At 36.7% G+C, this 18,990-nt stretch overlaps 1 protein-coding gene across 50 annotated transcripts in view; it reads left to right on the top strand.

Annotated features, from left to right (window-relative positions):
- The window catches only part of NCOR1 (nuclear receptor corepressor 1), a 177,086-nt gene that overhangs the window by 44,980 nt on the left and 113,116 nt on the right, over positions 1–18,990 (top strand). For 39 of the 50 annotated variants that reach the window (XM_078373202.1, XM_078373201.1, XM_078373199.1 and 36 more), the window contains 6 exons: positions 2,762–2,944; positions 8,850–8,963; positions 14,459–14,515; positions 15,105–15,157; positions 15,489–15,515; positions 17,590–17,656. In XM_078373202.1, the coding sequence (XP_078229328.1) occupies positions 2,762–2,944; positions 8,850–8,963; positions 14,459–14,515; positions 15,105–15,157; positions 15,489–15,515; positions 17,590–17,656 (501 nt within the window). The remainder of the gene's footprint in view (positions 1–2,761; positions 2,945–8,849; positions 8,964–14,458; positions 14,516–15,104; positions 15,158–15,488; positions 15,516–17,589; positions 17,657–18,990) is intronic. The other 11 variants (XM_078373240.1, XM_078373223.1, XM_078373242.1 and 8 more) reach the window with 1 other exon arrangement.

An 18,990-nucleotide genomic window follows, 5' to 3' on the forward strand; every position in this document is an offset into this window, starting at 1 on the left:
TTTTTGTATTTTTAGTAGACATGGGGTTTCCGCATGATGGCCAGGATGGTCTCGATCTCCTGATCTCATGATTTGCCCGCTTTGGCCTCCCAAAGTGCTGGGATTACAGGCGTGAGCCACCACGCCTGACCAATTGTGTTTTATTTGTTTTTTTTTTTCCCAATTGTGTTTTAAAATTTTGATCCATCAATCTCCCTCTCTCTCTCTTTTTTTTTTTTTTTTGAGATGGAGTTTCGCTGTTGTTACCCAGATTGGAGTGCAATGGCATGATCTCGGCTCATCGCAACCTCCGCCTTCTGGGTTCAAGCAATTCTCCTGCCTCAGCCTTCCGAATAGCCGGGACTACAGGAGTGCACCACCATGCCTTGCTAATTTTTGTATTTTTAGTAGAGACGGGGTTTCACCTTGTTGACCAGGGTGGTCTCAATCTCTTGACCTTGTGATCCACCCGCCTTGGCCTCCCAAAGTGCTGGGATTATAAGGCGTGAGCCACTGTGCCCGGCCTCTTTTTTTTTAAATGAATGTCTCTTATATCTTCTGCTTTTGGCTTTCCTGAAGCTAAAATAATGTGAATCTTTTTTTTTTTTTAAGCTTGAGGCTTTTTGTGATTTGCTAATGAGCCTCTTATAAATGTTTGCTATTACTTGGCTTTTTTTTTTTTTTTTTTTTTTTTTTGAGGATTTGGTTTCTTGTTAAATATTTAACATTTAGAAAGGCAACCGGTGGAAAATGTTGATTTGTAATATTATCTGGGCATGCATCAGAATCACCTGAGGAGCATTTTTGTAGCCTACTGAATCAAAATACATTACATATGTTTCTGTAACACAAATTTGGTCATATGCATACAGTGGGAAAATGGTACTAATGTAACATGAAAGTCCTGGTGAGTCACCAAAGAGTTTTCTTTTCTTTTTTATTGAGATGGAGTCTGTTACTGTTGCCTGGGCTGGAGTGCAGTGGCATAATCTTGGCTCACTGCAACCTCTGCCTCTGGGGTTCAAGCAATTCTCCTGCCTTAGCCTCCTGAGTAGCTGGGATTGCAGGTATGAGCCACAATGCCCAGCTAATTTTGTATTTTTAGTAGAGATGGGGTTTCTTCATGTTGGTCAGGCTGGTTTCGATCTCCTGACCTCGTGATCCTCCCTCCTCAGCCTCTCAAAGTGCTGGGATTACAGATGTGAGCCACCACACCCGCCCAAGATTTTTCTTTATGCATTAATGTTTCAGAGTTCTCAGGGGCATGCTGTCTCATCGTGAAAGCAAAAGGCATCACAACACATGAAGACTTAATAATATTTGAACATTCTGTATTTAGTTTTCATTTAGTGCAGATAGTAGCTCGTTTAGTGAATTTAAGAACTATTGTGCTTTTCATGGTGTTAGTGAATATTCGAGCATTGAAAAGACAGTGTGAAGACAAATTTTCCTGTATTTTTTTAATGTTGATAAAGGAGGGAGGGGAAGAAAAAAATGTTGATAAAGGTGATTATACGCCAAATCTGATTTTTTATTAAAATGAAACATACTGGTTTATTTTGGAAGCCAGTGACCTCAACGATTTACATCTTAAGAGAGGAATCTGTAGGGCGTAAGGCAGCCAAAGACTGACAGTATGCCAGATGCAATTGATACTGGAGCTTTAACTGTATGAAGTGTATTAGAATTGTTATTGATTTTTGTTGGTGCTTTCCTTACAGAATTGTACAGGTTTTAGGGGATAGCCATAATCTTATTTTCCCAGAAAACTTCTTAGATTCAGTGTATACTGTTACAGAATATAAGGCTTTTCATCAGTCTGTATTAGCTGAAATACCTGTATTAAGGTGTTTTGAAGTAACTGTCCAGTTATCTCCTATATGCATTCTTGGCTCAGACCTACTGACTTTTCACAGTTCCTTAATCATTATTTAATACATTTTAGGATTCTGTAATCCTGTGAATTACACTTCTTATAGGTTTCTCATAGTCTAAGAGAAACTAGTGCCTTAATCTAAATTTATGTGTTGTAATATTGCTTATATCTTTTTTTCCCAACCTCACGTCCTCCTCCCAATATTGCTCATATCTTAACAGCAAACTGGAAATTAATAGGGTGTGTGTGTATGTGCTTTGGAGGGTAGTGGATTTTGGGTGGAGGGGCTTTCATTCTGCTTCTTCTCGCTGCTGATTTGGAGGTACAATGGGATGCTTTTGGCTATAGAAATGTTACAATACTGTAGTGTGGTCTGTATGAAAGCAGGCCCAGAGACAGTAGCAGCTGAAGTTCCTAGGTCACTTCTCTGAGTTGTGTGTGTACCTGAGTTTTTGTTTGGAAAACCTGAGAACTTTTTGATAGGAACTCTTGGCCATATTATAGTTGTTAAGTTACATGGTCACACAGGTTTTACCTGGAATGATACTATTTCCCAGCCACTTGTTCAGACTTTTTGAGGAGCCATTGCAAGGAAATGGCTAAGAAATTGGTATCTTTGTTATGATTGTACCATTTACCCAGAAATTCTCTACGTGTCAGTACTTGTGACACTAGAGGCTGATCAACACCCACTTACTTCACTTTGTATAGCTTTTAGGGTCTTCAAAATAGTAAATGGTATATCAAACTATAAAAGTGAGGTGTAAATTTGCATGTATGTGAATATGAAAGTTACTACTAAAAGAGTACACATGGCTGTGCTGTGGTTTAAAACTGACTTTTTCATTTAAGGCAATCTGGACTCTATTTGAAATAAATTGTTTTTCTTGGTTTTATTCTCTAAAGGATCCAGCATTCGGAGGCAAACATGACGCTCCATCCTCTCCAATTTCGGGGCAACCATGTGGAGATGATCAAAATGCTTCACCTTCAAAACTTTCAAAGGAAGAGTTAATACAGAGTATGGATCGTGTAGATCGAGAAATTGCAAAAGTAGAACAGCAGATCCTTAAACTGAAAAAGAAACAAGTAAATGCCTTTGCTTAATATATTCTAAGAATGTATGTTTGTCTTCCTACAGGAGATAATTTTGAGTTTTCCATATTTTGAAACTTAATATAAAAGGAATCATGCCTTATATATTCTATGACTTGCTGTTTTTTGCTATTATTGTGGTTTTCTTACATTCATTCATTTTCCCTGCTGCACTGTCTGATTATATAATTGTAGAGAGTGAAATTGTTTGTCCATTCTATTTTTGATGTTCTTTTTTTCTATTCCATATAATGTTACTGGTTTTTAGTTCACATGTAGAGATTTTCTAGGGCATGTGCCTAGGAATTGCAGTGCTTGGCCCAAGATTATACACAGTGAACTATTTAATAGATGATGCCAAATTTGCTAAGAAGTAATACCATTTTACATTCCCACTGGCAGCTTATGTGAGTACTGGTTTGTGCACATTCTTGCCTTTACTTGATACAGTTTTTAAAGTTGGATACGAAATGGTTTTCATTGTGGTTTCAATTTGTATTTCCCTGATTAGGGAGGAGACTGAGCTTATTTTCATTTGTTTATCAGTTATTTGAGTTCCTTATGTCCATTGTTTAAGTCTTTCATCTATATTCTCCTATTTTGTCATTAAAATTTTTAGGATTTCCTGAAGTCTCTTGTCAGATATGTGTATAGCAGATATTGCCTAGTTTGTGGTTTGTCATTTCACTTTTAGCCTAGTATTCACTCTCAGTGTATTTTTTTGGATTTGGAGTCTCACTCTGTCACCCAGGCTGGGGTACAGTGGCACGATCTCGGCTCACTACAACCTCTGCCTCCCAGGTTCAAGCAATTCTCCTGCCTCAGCCTCCCGAGTAGCTGGGACTACAGGTGCATGTCACCATGCCCAGCTTTAAGTGCTTTTAATATATTCGTAAAGTTGTGCAGCTATCGCCACTCTCTAATTCCAGAATATTTTTATCATTTCAAAAAGAAAATCCAGTAGTTACTCCCCATTTCCCCCTTTCCCCAGCCCCTGGCAACCACTAGTGTGTTCTCTGTCTCTATGGATTTGCCTGTGCTGAATATCAGAAAAAATAGAATCATATGTGATCTTTTGTGTTTGGCTACATTTATTTAGCATGTGGTCCCAATTCATCCATGTTGAATCTTGTCTCAGCACTTCATTACTTTTTATGCCTGAATTCCGTTGCATGAGTATACTATGTTTTGTTTATCATTAATTAGTTGATGGATATTTTGAGTTGTGTTCATTTTTTGAGTATGATTAATAATGTAATGTGATGAAAGTCATGTCTCATTTTCCTGTGGACATATTTTTACAATTTTCTTTTATCTAGGAGTGGACATATGGTGAATCTATGTTTAAATTTTTGAAAAACTTCAAAACTGTTTTCCAAAGCCTCTGTACCATTTTACATTCTCAAGAGCAGTGTTATGGAGGTTCCATTTTTTCCTACCTCCTTGCCAGCATCTGCTGTTTTCCTTTTCAAAAAAATATAGCCATCCTTGTAGATGTGAAGTGGTATCTAGTTGTGGTTTTCACTTGCATGTCCTTAATGACTAATGATGTTGAATGAGCATCTTTTCATGTGCTGATTGGCCATTCGTATATCTTTTATAGAGAAATGTTTATTTAGACTGTTTGCTCATTATTTAATTGGGTTGTCTTTTTATTCTAAGAATTCTTTTTTTCCTTTATCCTCTGAAATCTAGGTGGATGTTCTAAGAATTCTTTATATATTCTAGGTATTAGTCCATCATCAAGTATATGACTTACTAGATATTCTCTCTCATTTTGTGGGTTCTTTTCACTTTTCTGATAGTATCATTTGATAGACAAAAGTTTTGTTTTTTTTGTTTTTTCTTTTGAGTTGGAGTCTTGCTCTGTTGCTAGGCTGGAGCGCAGTGGCGCAATCTTGTGCCTCCCGGCTTCAGGTAATTCTGCTTCAGCCTCCCAAGTAGCTGGGACTACAGGCATGTGCCACCACACCCAGCTAATTTTTGTATTTTTAGTAGAGATGGGGTTTCACCATGTTGGCCAGGCTGGTCTGTATCTTCTGACCTTGTGATCCGCCTGCCTTGATCTCCCAAAGTCCTAGGTAATGTACAAAAGTTTTGAATTTTTGTGAAGTTCAGTTTGTTTTTTCTTTTGTCACTCTTGCATTTGGTGTTATATTTAAGAGCCATTGCTTGATTCATGGTCACAGATTTATATCTGTGTTTTCTTCTACAAATTTTATAGGCCTCTTATATTTGGGTCTTTGATCCTGATAGTTTTTTTTTGCTGAACTGAATTTGTTTAGGTTTTATATGAAACCCCCCCTGGGATTATTAAGGTAGTTTTACTGTATTATTTTTAAAAGTTTTATAGTTTTGCTTCTTATCTGATTCTTAATCCATTGGAAGCTACATGTTGCATAGTCAGTATTCATTTATATTTATCCACGTTTGTCTTGACTTCTTACTTGCTCACTATTTCTTCTTGCAACTCAAGTCTTCCATCTAGGGGAACACCCTTCTACTGAAGAACATCTCTTAGAATTTCCCTTAGTGAAGGTCTTTTAGTTGGCAAATTCAGTATTTATTTGGTTTTTATGACTTAAATCTTATTTGTGGCCTGTTTATTAAAAGACATATTAGCCGGGCATGGTGGCTCGTGCCTGTAATCCCAGCACTTTGGGAGGCAGAGGTGGACGGATCATGAGGTCAGGAGATCGAGACTATCCTGGTTAACATGGTGAAACCCTGTCTCTACTAAAAATACAAAAAATTAGCTGGGCGTGGTGGCGCATACCTGTAGTCCCAGCTACTCAGGAGGCTGAGACAGGAGAATCACTTGAACCTGAGAAGCGGAGGTTACAGTGAGCTGAGATTGTGCCACTGCACTCCAGTCTGGGTGACAGAGTGAAACTCCGTCTTAAAAAAAAATTAATTTGGTATGTGATTATTTTTTCTTAGTACATTGTCTTCTCACTTCCATTTTTAAGACATTAGCTGTTGTTCTAAATCCGTATTCTTTCATGGATAGTGTGAATTTTCCCTCTGGTTGTTTTCAATACATTATTTTCCTTGGGGTTCCATTATTTTTATGATGATGCTTTTAGGTGTTTTTTCCCCCCCTTTTAAATCTATCCAACTTGAGCTTCCTGAATTTGAAGGGTAGAGTTTTTTCGTCACTTTGGGAACATTCCGAGCCATTATCTATTTTTAAAAAACCTTTCTAACATTTTCTTTCTCTACTTAGGAAATTCCTGTTAGTTGTAGCATCTTACCACTCTTGTCTTCCATGTCTCTTAATTGTTTCTCTTTCTCATTTTTTACCTCTTTGGGCTTCATTCTGAGCAGTTTCTTCAGACTGTCTTCTAGTTTACATTTTCCTTTTTAATTATATGTAATCTGTCAAATCTGTCTTCAATTTCAACAATTATGTTTTTATTTCTGGAATTTCTATTTGGCTCCTTTTCAAATCTGCCTGGTCAGTTTTTAAAATGCTTCTTTGCTTTCATTTAATCATATTAAATTTTTATTATATGCCCAACAGTTCTAGTTAAGTCTTTATTGGTTTGATTTTGCTGAGTCTCTTTTCTTTTCTTTCTTCTGGCTTTAGTTTTTTTACTTGTATAATGGTAATAATCTAGTAATAACACCAACTAAATCACATGATTGTTTTATAAATTGAGATAATGAATATATTGCATACTATCTGGTACATAGTAAATGTACATGCAATACATTATAATTAGAAATAATGAAATATAATGTATGATTATTATGAAATGTACCAGAGCTACAAATTTAATGAGAGATATATAAAAGACAACTAGAGAAAACAAAGAAGCCTGCCCTAGCTGGATGGAAACATTAGTAATAATGTTGTGTGTTCATCTTGCACTAAATCATGTCTCATACAAGTACAATAAAATTCCAACTAAATTTATTTTTGAAGCATGGCAAGTACATTGTAAAGTTAATGTAAATGAACAGACAGGGCCAGGCGTGGTGGTTCAATGCCTGTAATCCCAGCACTTTGGGAGGCGGAGGCTGGCTGGATCATCTGAGGTCAGGAGTTCAAGACCAGCCTGGCCAACATGGTGAAACCCTGTCTCTACTAAAAAGACAAAAAGTTTGCCTGGTGTGGTAGCAGGTACCAGTAATTCCGAGGACAAACAAACAAACAGGTGAGGGGGGAGAGAGAGAGAGTGTTTGCTTTTAGCCTTTGAGGTATAATGTTTTTGTCCCAAGGCTTTTTGGGTACTACAAAGTGTGATTTGTTTATTCCTTAACAAGGATTATACAAGAAGGCCCTCTAAGCCTGAATGAAAGGGCATCATTGAAGAACCCTTTATCAAAAGAAGGATTTAAGAATTTCAAATATCTTTCTTTTGCTTATACAGATAACAGACTGCAAGAGTGCTTGTAATTCCAAAGTGGAAGTGTTCCTAGCAGTTTAGACTCTCTTGGTGGATTTTTTTTTATTTTTAATTTTTTTTCCAGTTGGGCAGCCTCCTGAGCCACAGTAGGCTCAGAGACTCCCTCTTGGTGGATTTTTATGCTTTCATTTGGGCATGATCTGATTTATAGGACTGGGAGCTTTGACGATCAGTCTTATTTAGCAGTATAGATAATTTTTTCCTATAGGCTATATACTAGACTTAACCTTGATTTGCCTTTACCTAATTTTTCTTTTATCATCTTAGGCAGTGGACATATGCTATATTTATTCATGTGGATTTTTTGTTTTTTGAGATGGAGTTTTGTTCCCACCATTCAGGCTGGAGTGCAGTGGCATGATCTCAGCGCACCCCAACATCCCCCTGCCTGGCTCAAGTGATTCACCAGTCTCAGCACCCCTCCACCCTCAGCAGCTGGGATTGCAGGCATGCGCCACCACGCCCAGCCAGTTTTGTATTTTTAGTAGAGATGGGGTTTCTCCATGATGATCAGGCTGGTCCCAAATTCCCGACCCCAGGTGATCCACCTGCCTCGGCTTCCCAAAATGCTGGGACCATAGCAGTGCGCCACTGTACCTGGCCTCATGTGGATATTTTTAAAGCAGTTACTAGGTATCAGGCACTGGCACTGGTTTGGGTGTTGAAAAAAAGCAGACAAGTCCCTGCTTGCTTCACTAGTAATACTTGGTAATATATACAGTTTATAGTTGTAATATGCTTTATAATATATATATATATAAAGTCATTTAGTCTTTTCAAAAAGCTGAATGATAGTAGTATTATTACCCCTACTTTATGAGTAGTTTAGTGGTTTGCTTAAGATTGACCTACAGATCCAGAAAGGGTCCTAGGATCACACCACCTGTAAAGGGTGACCCTGAGTCTCAAACCCAGGCAAGCTAATAAAGATAGCGTTTTGCTTTATACTTGCACACAGCAACAGTCTGTATTTTTGTAGTTTTGTTGAGTGCCCTTTGGCTGGAGCACTGTAACACATGAAGGTTAGGTGTTGAGGGTGGCATGATGCTGTGCTGAGCTGAGGATTAACCCCTGAACTCCTTTCTACCATATTCTGCCCACCAGATAGTAATGTACACTGTGTATCTATAACATAGAAAAATGTTTTTTCAGTACTGTCAAAGGTCATTGTGATAGAGGTATATAGAGTACCTTCATTAAATTTAACTTATTGTTTTACTTTAGGTTAATCTGAATTAAAATCTTAAAGAATGCTTCCTCTTAGTTTCTTTTTTTTTTTTTTTAAACTCTGTCTTATGAAAATTTGTGTTGTGAAATAAATCTGATTAATTTTCTTTGAGCTCTTGGTCCATGAGATCCTTGTGGATTAATTGGTTGTCCTACAGAATCTGTAAGCAAAGCTTAGTGGCCAGTGTTACCTCCAGTGGTTAATCACTGGTGGGGTGGTGCGCAGCACATGTTTGACTCTTTCTTTCTGGATCTCTTAGCAACAACTTGAAGAAGAGGCAGCTAAACCTCCCGAGCCTGAGAAGCCCGTGTCCCCTCCTCCTGTGGAGCAGAAACATCGCAGTATTGTCCAAATTATTTATGATGAGAATCGGGTAAGCTCATACCATCTCTGGCAGCATAGGCCTTTAAACCCACTTGACTTTGCCCTTTTTAGTTTTGAATGTGTTCTGGTATAATTTTTATTAAAAGCTGGTTTCTCTTATGATTTTTAATGTTCATAAGCTTTGGCTGACTGAGCTTGGTGTTTTTTTTTCTTATCAATTGAAAGAAAAGTTTACATTTCTGCCTTAAATTATGTAATATTTCATTTTACATTATATATTACATAAATATTTAATCAGTAAAACTTTGTCAGTTGAGTCTCCTTTTATATGAATACTGACATGCAAGTTGGGTAGCATATAATGTAAAACAACCATTCTGTAATTTTTCCCTTAATAAAGAATGTTTAATGCTGACTACTGATAACATTTCAGTAAAGAAAGGTCATTGCGTGTGGAAATGAAGTTTCTTGTCAGCATTAGTTCACAGTTGATAGTTGGGTTATGGTTTGAACTTGTTAAAAAGTTCAAGGCTGGGCATGGTGGCTTACGCCTGTAATCCCAGTGCTTTGGGAGGCTGAGGTGTGTTGATCACCTGAGGTCAGGAGTTTGAGACCAGCCTGGCCAACATGGTGAAACCTTGTTTTCTCCTAAAAATACAAAAATTAGCCAGGCATGGTAGTGTGCCCTTGTAGTCCCAGCTACTCGGGAAGCTGAGACGGGGAAATCACTTGAACCCAGGAGGTGGAGGCTGTTGTGAGCTGAGATCTCACCATTCACTCTGGCCTGGACAACACAGCAAAACTTGGTCAAAAAGAAAAACCAAATTCAAAGTAAACATTGACCTTTAGATAGACTTTGCTTTTTTAGGTTTACTTTCATACTCTTAATTAAAAATATCCATGGATTCAGAACAACCAGGCATGAATTCTGTGAATCATTTTTGTAATAACAAAGTTAGTTTTGGCCAGAACATGGCCCAGGAACTAGCAGTTAAAAGGAAACTGATTTTACCTCAATATGAAGAAAACGTTTCAACAGAGCTGTCTAACAGTGGGCTTTCAGAAGTCCACAGTGCAAAAAACGATAATATGCTTTATTCTGTGTGTGATAGAATAGGCTTTTAGCTAAAGGTGATCATCAGGTAAAAGTTAGGATTGTTGTTTAGATTTGTTTGCTCTGTAGTGAGTGAATTCATTTGTCAGTCTATCTTACATAGTCTGTAACTTTATAGTAGCCCAGAGCCTAAAGGAAATTGACCTTAAGTAAAGCAATTGTGGATTAACAAATATTTATTCACATGTACCCCTGAACTTAAAATAAAAGCTGAATAAATAAATAAACATTTATAGAAATGACCTTGGATTCAGATATACATGTAGCAGGTAGATAACTGAGAGTCATTAGAAACATACTTATGCTAATGATAAGTGTCATGAGCAGGTAAAAATATGGGCAATTAATATTATTTTCTTGGCTAAGTTTAACACTGGTCCAGTTTATTGTATGGCCACAAGAGTCTACATGAAGATAAATCCAGTAAAGGAACGGCTAGAGGTGACCATGCCTAAGATGGGGGCTGTGGCCCAGGATATACAGTTGCTCCATTATTTAAGAAAAGCCCAAAATATGGGATTTTATGTAAAATCTATGATTTGTTTAAAAAAAAAAATCTTCCGCATAGCTGCAAAATACTTTTGTGGGCCCATGGGCTCCATGGCCAGTTTGTGACTGTGACCTCTGAGATAAAGTAAATAGGGATTAGCAGTGATAACAATGGAGATTTGATAGTTTTTTTTACATTTTATAAAATGTGTGTGTTTTTTTTTTTTTAGTATGAATTTTTCAAATAAATTGGATTTGGTGATAATTACTAATTGATTTAATTTCTTAATGAGCCTTGTCTTACAATATTAGTTCTGTGGTTGCTTCACCGGGAAATCAGTATGATGTTTCTTGGTGCACATTAGCAAAACTTGAAAACTCCTTTTACACCTTTTCTTTCTCTATTAACATTTACACATTTGGTTTGTTGTTCATTCTATGAAGAAAACGAAATCTGAAATCTGTTTTAATATTAGACTTCTACAGCGAAGATTGTTTTTAACTCACAGCAACTATAGAAGTCATCTTTCTTTTCCTTTTTTTCTCTTCTTTTTCTTTCATTTTTCTTCTTCTGCCTCTTCTCTTCTCTTCTCTTCTCCCTTTCCCTCCTCTCCTCCCTCTCTTTTCTTTTTCGTTTTCTTTTTTTTTTCTAAGACGGAGTTTGGCTTGGTCTCTGAGGCTGGAGTGCTGCGGCGCAATCTCGGCTCACTGCAACCTCCACCTCCCAGGTTGAAGCAATTCTCCTGCCTCAGCCTCCGAGTAACTGGGATTACAGATGTGGGCCACCACACCCAGCTAACTTTTGTATTTTTGGTAGAGACAGGGTTTCATCATGTTGACCAGGCTGGTATTGAACTCCTGGGCTCAAGTGATCCACTTGCCTTGGTCTCCCAAAATGCTACTGTGTCTGGCCTCTTTTCTTTTATTCCTTCTTTTCTTTCTAACAGACAAGGTCTCACTATGTTGCTCAGGCTGGTATTGAACTCCTGGCTTCAAGCAGTCCTCCTGCCTCAGCCTCCCAAAGTATTGAGATTACAGGTGTGAGCCCCCATGCCTGGCTTCATCTTTTCTTTTTTATGTATGTTTTATGCATGTACCTGTGCAGTTTCAGAATTGTAATAGGGGGCTCCCAGAGGGGAGTAGGAGAGTACAGTGGGCCTAGATCCCAGGCTTTCTCATATGTACTCCCCAAGGCTTTTTCTGTCCCACTATGCTCTTTTGAAAGGCCCTCCCTGCCTCTTTAGCTTTTTTAAATGAATGAGCTTATCTGTTTCAGCACTATAGGCAAGGAGTAATGGGGTAATGACAAAAGTATACCTCCCTCTTATTTCTTGTGTGGCAGCAGTCTACACTAGCTGGAATTAAGCCAAGTGTGGCTTAAGAGATAGACCATTTCTTTTCTTTAGAAAGTTAGTGGGAGTGAGAAAAAACTGCCCTAAAGTGTTAATTTAAAAGTGGACTTCCTGAGAAAAGTTGACTTGCATCATAGTTAAATTTCAGACTAAGTTTGTTTAGTCTCTAAACAGACTATTTTTAACAGTTCAATTTGATATTACTCTATCAATTGTAAGTTCCAAAAATATTTGTAAATGTTCTAATTTCAGAAGAATAATGCATCAAGAAAAGTGATTGTTGGACTCTACTAGAGAAATTTTCAGGAACATCTTGTTCATATATATATTATTATTGTTATTATTATTTTTGAGATGGAGCCTTGCTCTGTCCACCCAGGCTGGAGTGCAGTGACATGATCTTGGCTCAGTGCAACCTCTGCCTTCTGGGTTTAAGCGATTTTTCCTCCCTCAGCCTCCCAAGTAGCTGGGATGACAGGTGCGTGCCACCATGCCTGGCTAATTTTTGTATTTTTAGTAGAGAGAGGGTTTTGCCATGTTGGCATGTTGGTCTCAAGCTCCTGACTTTGAGTGATCCGCCTGCCTCAGCCTCCCAAAGTGCTGGGATTACAGGTGTGAGCCTCCGCGACCTGCCTTGTTTATATTTTGATTGGTAGATTTGCAAGAGAATGTGACATCAGAAGAAGGAAAAGGGTGATAGTAGGAAGTATATTCTGTGCCAGTGCCTCTGGTCACCTAGGCCAGCGTCCTAGGAATTAGCCAATTCTATCTCTTTGCCATTTCATGTATGTTCAGGTAATCAGTGAAGAGTATCAGTCCTACCTAAATATTGGTCTGGTTGGTCTTTGTCTTCTTTCTCTACCTTTATTGTTAGCTTAATTTGAGCCTTCATCTCCCACATAGTTATTGAGTCTCCTTCTTCAGTCTGTTTCTTTCTAACCCATCTTTAATATTTTCATCCCATCACATGATTCTCCAAATAGAACCTTTTGATGATTTCCCACTTTCTACAGAATAGCCCAAACTTTTACTGGTGTTTACATGCTTATCCATCTGGCCCTTGCCCAATACTCTTTTCTTAGTAATACCCCACCAGAAGAGGTTTTGGATGTTTCTTTGTTAGTAGTACCTTTACCCTGCTATGTTGCCCCTGCCGTCTGGTGGCCCCATGTTTTGTCTTTTCTGCCAGGCACACTCGTACCTCAAGCCCCAGCTCAAGTATCATTTTCTCTAGGAAGGCTTTCAAGACCCCTCATCTTCCTATGGTGGGAAGGCTTATCTTTTTCATTGTTTTCTTAGTGTCTAGCAAGTGCTTGGCACGTAGAACATACTGAACATATGTTTGAAGAATTATTTACTTCTGTCTGTAGACTTAGAATGAAAATTATAATATGAACATATGAGAGTTTTAAGTTAAAATTTTTGTTGCCAAAGTATTGGTAGGTTAATCTTAGCAAGGGAAGATTTCTGCTAGGTAACACTTTGGTCTAGATTATTTTACTTTTGAAAATAGCAACTGGGTGCTGTGGCTCACACCTGTAATCCCAGAGCTTTGGGAGGCTGAGGTGGGGGGATTATTTGAGCCCAGGAAGTTGAGGCTGCAGCGAGCTGTGATCATGCCATTGTGTTCTAGCCTGGGTGACAGAGTAAGACCCTGTCTCAAAAATAAAAAAAATAAAAAAGGAAATAGCAGGTTACAAATATATATAATTCAGCATTTTTTCACTATTGAGTACCCTGAATAACAAATGAGCGGTTTTCTTTGTTGTTCAGCTGTTACTAAGGATTCCTTGTAACTAGAAAATTACCTCATTAAAACCTTTTCTTCAAAGAGATCAATGTGGCTTACCACAGTAAAGAGTGGCCATTTTATGGTATTTTATTGCTTTAAATTTCTGTTAAAGATGGTATGAGTTAAAATATGTAGAATGTTTGGGGGATTTATTTCTAATAGTGAATTTTCACTCCCTCTCTTTAGATTCTTGATATAATTATTAGATTTTAAAAACTTAACAATTCTTAGCTGTGCCTGGTGGCTCATGCCTGTAATCCCAGCACTTTTGGAGGCTAAGGTGGGTGAATCAGAGGTCAAGAGATTGAGACCAGTCTAGTCAATTTGGTGAAATCCTGTCTCTACTAAAAATATAAAAATTAGCTGGGCGGGTGGTGCATGCCTGTAGTCCCAGCTATTTGGGAGGCTGAGGCAGGAGGATTGCTTGAACCTGGGAGGCGGAGGTTGCGGTAAGCCAAGATCACGCCATTGCGCTCCAGCCTGGGCATCAAGAGTAAAACTTCATCTCAAAAAATTCTTCAGGCATTGCTTTCAATGTAAATGTTAAGTTTTGACTGAATTTGGTGAGGAAAGCTATGAAAATAAAATTTAAGAGTTTCTATCATTGTAACTACAAATTAAGAAAAAATAAAAAACAGTTGGAGCGTGTTTCAGCCTATCATATAGAAGAACGATATTTGGAAATAAGGATAAGTTCATCTGTAGATTAGTCTTAGGTAAATATTTTTTAAATAGTGATTTTGCACTTAGGTAATGTAATTTTTAATTATATGATACAACAATGTCTTTGTCTCTAGAAAAAAGCAGAAGAAGCTCATAAAATTTTTGAAGGTCTTGGCCCAAAAGTTGAACTGGTAAGTAAGAAATTACTTTTTTCATTTCCAGTGATATTTCCTTTTGGTAGTAGTTTTTCTTGGGATAAGATGGAATATGATCCATTTATTTTGGGATAAGAGAGATGTAGCTGAGCAGAGTTTGAGATGAAGTTTAGAGTAATGGTGAGTGAATTTGGTTACCTTTGCAGACTTTTGTTGAAGCATTATCTTGAGCATATTTTTACTTGAGCAGCTATTTAATCATTCCAGGTAGAATGAGAATTAAGAACAGAATTAGAAAGCTCTTTGAATTTTACTGTTAAAATAGTGGCAATGCTTAATCCTCCTTTGAAATTAAAAGTTAATCCGCCTTTGAAATTAAAATTCTGTGCATAAATATACTTATTATGGGAAACTGCATTTATAAACTGTCTTATGGGAGTGGCATTATTAGGAGATGGAATTAACAGTTACTTTAAGGAATCTAAAAGTTTAAGGTTTTGGTAGGGCATGTTATTGTATAGATCCATTAGTACTTTACCTGTGCGTACATTAAAATTTTGTTTCTTTGTCTCTTCATAGACATATGTACAACATTTTATGCATAAATATTTGATTTCTTTTATAGCCACTCTATAACCAGCCATCAGATACCAAGGTGTACCATGAAAACATCAAGACGTAAGTATTGATCATCTTTGGAGTTCTTCAATTAAAGACCATATATTCTATAAAGAAACCATTTTTATGTTATCTGCTGACAGAATTATAATATAGTGTAGGTGTGTTTTAGATTTGTGTAATTTGCCGTTGTTTTACTATATGTTATCTTCCTCTGGCTTCTTGGGGGTTGGGGTAACAGCTTTGAGTTTCCGAGGCCAAAAAATGAAATAAATTGTTGCATAAAACTAGCTGGTTTTATAATCTGCTAGTAAAAAAGGTGGATACTTAACATTGAAATGGCTTACCTTGAGGCTTGAATTTTTTGCCTCCTGTTTTGTCTTTTTTTCAGTGGAGTACCTGCAAGGCGCATGATGAAGTAAGATAATGAAGCTTTTTCATTTAAGACTAGTGATGACACCGTCCCCCACCAAGCCACATCTGCCATTGCAAAGTAGAAGTGCCACGGATCATTTTATCATTATTCAAAATCCTATTCTAGGGAAATCCCTTCCATGACTCTTGCTAATGACGGTATTTGTAGACCCTTCTGCCATTTAATGTCCTGGTGCCTTGGAAGTGCTCAGTCACCTCATGTGGGTGAGGAGGCTGCTCCAGAATATAGTTTGCTTAGCCTTGCTCATCCTAGTACCAGGCCTTTATGGATGCAGATTTTGGAATAAGAAAATAAGTGAAAAGAAAATCTGATTTCTTGATCTGATTGAAATAAGAAAGGAAGCTAGATAGGTATCTTTTTTAAAAAAATTATACTTTAAGAGAATTTTAGGTGAATTCTTAGTTTGTGACAAAAATGTGATATTTCTACTTTATATGTTTTATTAAGTATAACCAGATCATTATAATTATTTACTAGTATTGTTGCTAATGAGCACATTGCTATTTATTATATATATACACACACATATATATATATATATATACTTTTTAAAAAAATTTCTTACTGAGAGTATGTGCAATTATTGACTACTTTGCAGAACTGGTGGCAAATATAATTTGCATGGTAGTATGCATGAAAACAACTGAATTTGAATAATTTTAACTTTTGTTAAATAAGTGGTTCGTAATAAAAGTTAATGTATTTGTGAATTTTTCTGTGAGATGCTATTATGATCTTGAGAACCCTTAGAAGTAAATCAGTCAAAACTCACACAATAATATACCCTGTTTGGAACTGCTTAGCTGTTGTAACATTTTTAAAGAGGAGAAGAGCAGATAAGACTTAGTTTGCTACTTTTAATGACTTCCCCCCCCCAAAGCCTCAGTTATGTTTATGTTCTGTCCTGTTTCTCCTAATACAATCTGGAGAGCAGTTCTGTCTGATTTATTTCATGTCATCTACATTGCCTATTTACTGCTCAGCACACTGTCCTGAGATGGATTACTGACTGGCTGACTTCATTTAAATTTCTAGGAAACATTTAAGATTGTATTTGTTGATTGTCATTTGCTTTTGAGTAACGTATAATTATCATTAGAGCAAACTGAGTATATGGTAATGATTCCCTGTACAACACCTTTTGAAATATTTGCTCAGCTGCATGCATCTGTATTAGTCATTCAGTAGCTGTTCTTTCATCACCATCATTTGCTTTGTATGAAATAGCAAATGTACATTTTAACAATTCTTTTCATCTCTTGGCTACTTTTTCATATAGCCAGCTCCTGATTGTCCATGCTTACTTGAGTGGAACCAGTGTCACTGTTAGTCCAGAGTGGCAGATAATCCACAAAATTACTTCTGCTTGCCTTGGCTTTGTATTTATATTTGAATAATCAGCTTGAAATCCTTTCTGGAAGTAGGTGGGGTATAAATATTTATATTTGAACCTGCATGTCATTGTTTTTGAAGGTCGCAATGCTTCCAATTTAAAAAGTGATTAAGATGTATTAGAAATCTTGCTCTTTTATCACATTGCCCTCCATTACTTCTTAGAGTTGATTATGTCATTTCTGTGACTGAAGAAAATCTCTGTTTAAAGCAGAAGTCATCTGTCTCTACATATGTGGTTATACATTATCCTCATAGAAGGGAGGTTAGCACCTAACCTGATGTGGGGAGGTAACTCTAAAAGCGTTTCCTTCTCTTCTACCTCTCATCCTCCAAGACTAAGATGTTTATCAGAGTTGTTAAGAAGGATAAGTAACTGTAATTTTAATTTGAAAATATTTGCCTTATAATTGGATTTGCTAATTGAAAGTTAACTGTTTTATATAAAGTCTTACTGTAGAATGAGAGGAACTTTAGTGAGTTCTACTTTTGGCAAAAATTATAAAGTCTTATTTTGCAGGGTGAAAAAAATAGGATTAACTTTGTTTACATTATAAATTCTTAAGTGATTTTTGCCTGTGTTCCAGTGTCTTGGGAAAAAAGCAAATACATTATTAAATTGTGCTTTTTCTTAATGTCATGCAACCATATTTTTCTCTTCTAGAAACCAGGTGATGAGGAAAAAACTCATTTTATTTTTTAAAAGAAGAAATCATGCAAGAAAACAAAGGGTGAGGTCCTATCCTTGTTAACTGAAATTTGTACAGCTTTCCCATTCATGCTCATTTAGGTATTCACTTTCCCACTATTAATGAGAATGGTCCTTGACTCCATTTGAGGATAAGTGTTGATTTAGAAAGTAACCATATATATGACTAAAATCTAATTCTAGTAACATTTTGATACCATAATTTACATGTAATATCATTATCCAGTTAATTTCATTGGTCACCTATCTAGAACATTTTCATCTAGTCAAAATAAAGAAAATGGTGAGTAGTTTAAAAAATATGAAAGATAGATAATTTAGTTTCTTAAGCCTCAAACAATTCTGGGTAAGTTGCAGTCATGCTGATTAGATATTATTGTTCTTTATTTTATTAGAAACAGGGTCAGCTAGGGTTCAGCTTTTTCAAATTCAAATAGTTTTCCATATTTTGTTATATGACTTGCAGTCCAAAAGTTTTGTGGTTATATAGTCTTCATGGTAATTAAATTATAGAAAATATAATGCCAGTGATTTTTTTTTTATAATATGTTTATACTGATTTTACAGATTTACAATTAGCAATAAATTTATAGTTTAACTGTTAATACATTTAAATTCAAGTGTCTGTTAAGTAAATCCTGCTCTTTAAATCTACATCAAAAATGAACTTTGTGGCTTAAGTATAATGACTTGACAGTTTAATGTGTTGTAAAGGTCAAGAGTAAGCTGCTTTTATTTGGTGGAAAATGTCTAATGTTCTAATTTGCCAGTCTGTTCCTTCAGATACTATCTTAAATTACGGTCTTAAATTTTTTTTTTTTTCTTTTGCCAAGAACATATAAATATCAAGTAAGAAGTTAGCTCATATATTTTTTTTTTTTCCTTTCCAAGTAATTTTGTTGTAATTGTGGTACTTGCTAGATTAGCTCACTGGTGATGCAAACACTATAAGGTTTGTGTGTTCACCAATTAGCTTAAATATTGCTTGGCTGGGTACTCTGTCCCATATATTCTGTGAAGGTGAGCAAGGTAGCCATATGGTTTTAGTAGTTTTAGGGGGAGCCTAAGGTGATGGGAGTCAGACAGGTCAGCAGGTTGTCATAGTATTGGATCACACCATGGCCGTGGACTACAGATGACTGAGGAGAACACCTAAAGCAGATAGGAATTATGAGGGGAAATTTCATGGGAAAACCAGTTCTCTGCAAACTTGTATACGCAGAGGGAGCTGCGTAAGTGAATGTCTGGGAGCTGGAAGGAATGTGGACTGAGCTGGCAGTGTGAGAAATGAGGCTACTGAGGCAATCCAGAGCCAGGTTGTATACTGTCCTGGAGGTTGCATAATGTTTGGGTTTT

The sequence above is a fragment of the Callithrix jacchus genome, chromosome 5 (assembly GCF_049354715.1).
Source record: "Callithrix jacchus isolate 240 chromosome 5, calJac240_pri, whole genome shotgun sequence".
NCBI classification, from domain to species: domain Eukaryota; kingdom Metazoa; phylum Chordata; class Mammalia; order Primates; family Cebidae; genus Callithrix; species Callithrix jacchus.